This window comes from Falco punctatus (assembly GCF_963210335.1).
Source record: "Falco punctatus genome assembly, chromosome: 5".
Classification (NCBI taxonomy): Eukaryota; Metazoa; Chordata; class Aves; order Falconiformes; family Falconidae; genus Falco; species Falco punctatus.
The window spans coordinates 43701731-43704477 of NC_137584.1; the positions used below are offsets into that span (position 1 = coordinate 43701731).

General features: G+C 59.1%; 1 protein-coding gene across 4 annotated transcripts in view; it reads right to left on the minus strand.

Annotated features, from left to right (window-relative positions):
• Positions 1-2074, minus strand: part of EPM2A (EPM2A glucan phosphatase, laforin) — a 42784-nt gene extending 40710 nt beyond the window's left edge. For 2 of the 4 annotated variants that reach the window (XR_013928653.1, XM_080390604.1), the window contains exon 1: positions 1275-2074. Coding sequence is in view for 2 of the 4 variants with exons in the window: in XM_080390604.1 (XP_080246730.1) it covers positions 1275-1869 (595 nt within the window). In the remaining 2 variants the exon portion in view is untranslated. Of the gene's footprint in view, positions 1-793 lie in introns of all 4 variants that reach the window. The other 2 variants (XM_080390603.1, XM_080390605.1) reach the window with 2 other exon arrangements.
• Between the last annotated feature and the right edge of the window lie 673 nt (positions 2075-2747).

The following is a 2747-nucleotide window of genomic DNA, read 5'->3' on the forward strand; positions in this document are numbered from 1 at the left end:
GGTTAAGACAGGCAGAATATACTATTTATTTTAGCTGCTAAATAAAACAATTACTATTACACAGTGTAAACAGTACTTCGCAATATAAACTTCTGCGAAGGTACTATTAACATATAGTCTTTTATTAGCATAAAGAAAAAAATAAATGCAACTTATGACAACACACGTTTTAGGCTATGTGACAGAATGGCAGTTTAAAAGTGTGATATGTATTCTTAAAATGGGTGAAGAGCAACTGCTGTACAACACGTTATTTTGGTATGTGGATTATAAAACTATTTTATAAATAAAAACCACCCTCACAAATTACCTAGGCATCTGTCTTCCTTTCACCGAGTCAGGTCCATATTTAGTGATTTATGTGACCCAGGATACAGTTGTATTTTAAGATCCTCAGACATAATAGAACAGCGCATGCAAACTGACTAGTTATCCAACATTTGTCAACACAGAAGAGAAAATCACGGTGGAAGTCCTACTGCAACAGCACGGCGACTGGAAAAGCTGTGACAAAACTTTCCCTATTTTTTTCCCAGTAATTCCGATAGTAAAATTTACCAGCCTGAAAATGCCACCGTGACATTTCAGCTTACTGAAAAAAAAAAAAAAAAACCCAAAAAAAAAGTAACAGATCGCACCTTAAAGCGCAAGTACGAAACTCTGAGCTCTTCTGGGGAAAGAAAGGAAAAAAAAAAAAAAAACAGACAACGGGTGCTAAAGTAAGAAAAAACCCAATGCAACTGCTTCAGAGGGCTTTTACCAACCTAGAAGCGCAGGTTCCTTCTGCACTCACCGTCCTCCGCCACATGGTAACAAAACGTTTTTGTTAGCGAGTGCTCACGGCATGTCACGACATGCAGGTTCTGCCCGCAGCCGGACTCGGGCCACCCCGCGCAGGCGGCGGCCAGCGCCGTCCCCGCCGCCCCCACAGCACCCAGCTGGGGGCCGGCCCCTCGGACAGGACCCTGCCCGGGCGATGCTCGGGGCCAGGCGCGGGGCTCTCGGAGCCGCCAGCGGGGCAAGCGATGCCCCCAGGGCGGAGAGCTCCGCCCAACGCCGAGCCACCGCTCCAGGCGGGCCCCCGGCGGCACCGCGCCGGCTGAAGCCCGCGCCCGACGCGCTCCCCCCGCCTCACCGGGGCCCAGGGCGCCGCCGCCCGGCCGCTCCCCCCGGCCTGGCCCCGCCGCCAGCCCCTCCCCTGGGCGGGGCGCCGGCTCCGCCCAGCCGCCAGCGGGGCCCGTCCCGCGGCCCGAGGGCGCCCGGCCGCCCGTTACCTTCCCAGAGCAGGTCGCCGCCCTGCCGCCGGAGGAACTTGTACCAGAAGGGGCTGGAGGCGTCCTCGTCCGGCAGCGCCACCTCCGCCAGCCACAGCGCGGGCTCCTGGGCCGGCAGCGGGGCGCTGGGCCGCGCCGGCTTCATGGGCACGGCGCGCTGCGGGTCCCACTGGCCCAGCTCCGGCCGCGAGCCGGCCACCAGCAGCGCGCCGCCGCCCTCCGTCATGCGGGCCGGCAGCACCACGCCGAAACGGAAGAGCATGGCGGGTCCCTGGGCAGCCGCCGCCACCAGGCCGCGCCGCCGCTCGGGGCCGCACTTCCGGCGGGGCCGGGGCGGGGGCAGGGCGCTGCGCGCGGGACGCCGCCCCCGCCGGGCCCGGTTGGCGGGGCGGGGCGGTTGCGGCCGGGCGTGGCGGGGAGCGGCGTCCTGTGCCGGGGCTGCACCGGCCCGGGTGCGGCGGGAACCCGCGGAGGCGGGGGGACTGACTGCCCGGAGCGCCGGCCGGGAGCTAGAGCACCGCCTGCCCCGGTGCCCCGCTGGAGGGGGAGCGGGCCCTGCCGGTAGATCCCGGCCGAGGCCTGGGCGAGTGGGCATGTACCGGCCGTTGAGTGACTCGCCGTTACTGCCGCGAGCCCAGGCTCGGTTAGCGCAGCGAGCGCACCGTTACACAGCACCGCGCACCCGGGTTAGCCGCCGGCGGGAGTTCGGTGTCCGTGGTGTTTATGTCTTTGCTGCAGACGGGCAGGCAGGGTGGTGAGAGCAGGAATGTGACATACTGGGGAGGGCAGAAGGCTTGTTAAACCTTCTGTGGCTCCTGAGAGCAGGCACTGCGTCCGGCCCTGCCGGCTGGAGTCGGGCAGCTCCACGCAGCGATACTCGGTGCTCCCAGCAGCGCACGGGAGGATGCGATCCACCGTGTATAGGGGGGTTCTCGTCTGAATCCGCCCATTTCAGAAGCCTTCACGGACAGAAGCAGAGGAGCAGTAACTTTGTTTAGGTCAAGTTCTGGGAACAGGATGAAGACCTTGCAATGAGTCCAAAGAAATTCCGCCTCAGAAGATGGCTGCCCGCTTCCTGTGTGCGGGGGTGATGACGCACTGCAGTGTGTGTACTGCCAAATTTGTGTTCCAGAGTTCTTTAACTCATTTTCGTTGATGCTCATGGAACTTGTGTAAGTGATATGGCCCTACTTTTCCAGACATAACCAAAGCTAAGGAAATTCTGGCTGTCCTCCATGCATTTCTGCTCACACCAGCCCTCCCTGTTAGCGCTGCTGCCACTGTGGAACAGAGCACTACATTTTAATCTTTGCTTTTGCTCAGCCTTAGAGTTGACTTACCCGTAACCTATCTCATCATTGTCTTTCAGATACCCACCCCTTTACCATACTCCTTGATTTTGGTATTCTGGGCAGCAGAGTGTTAACAGTGAACACTGGGGGTTTATCCCAAAGTTCAAGCTTAAGCTTGACG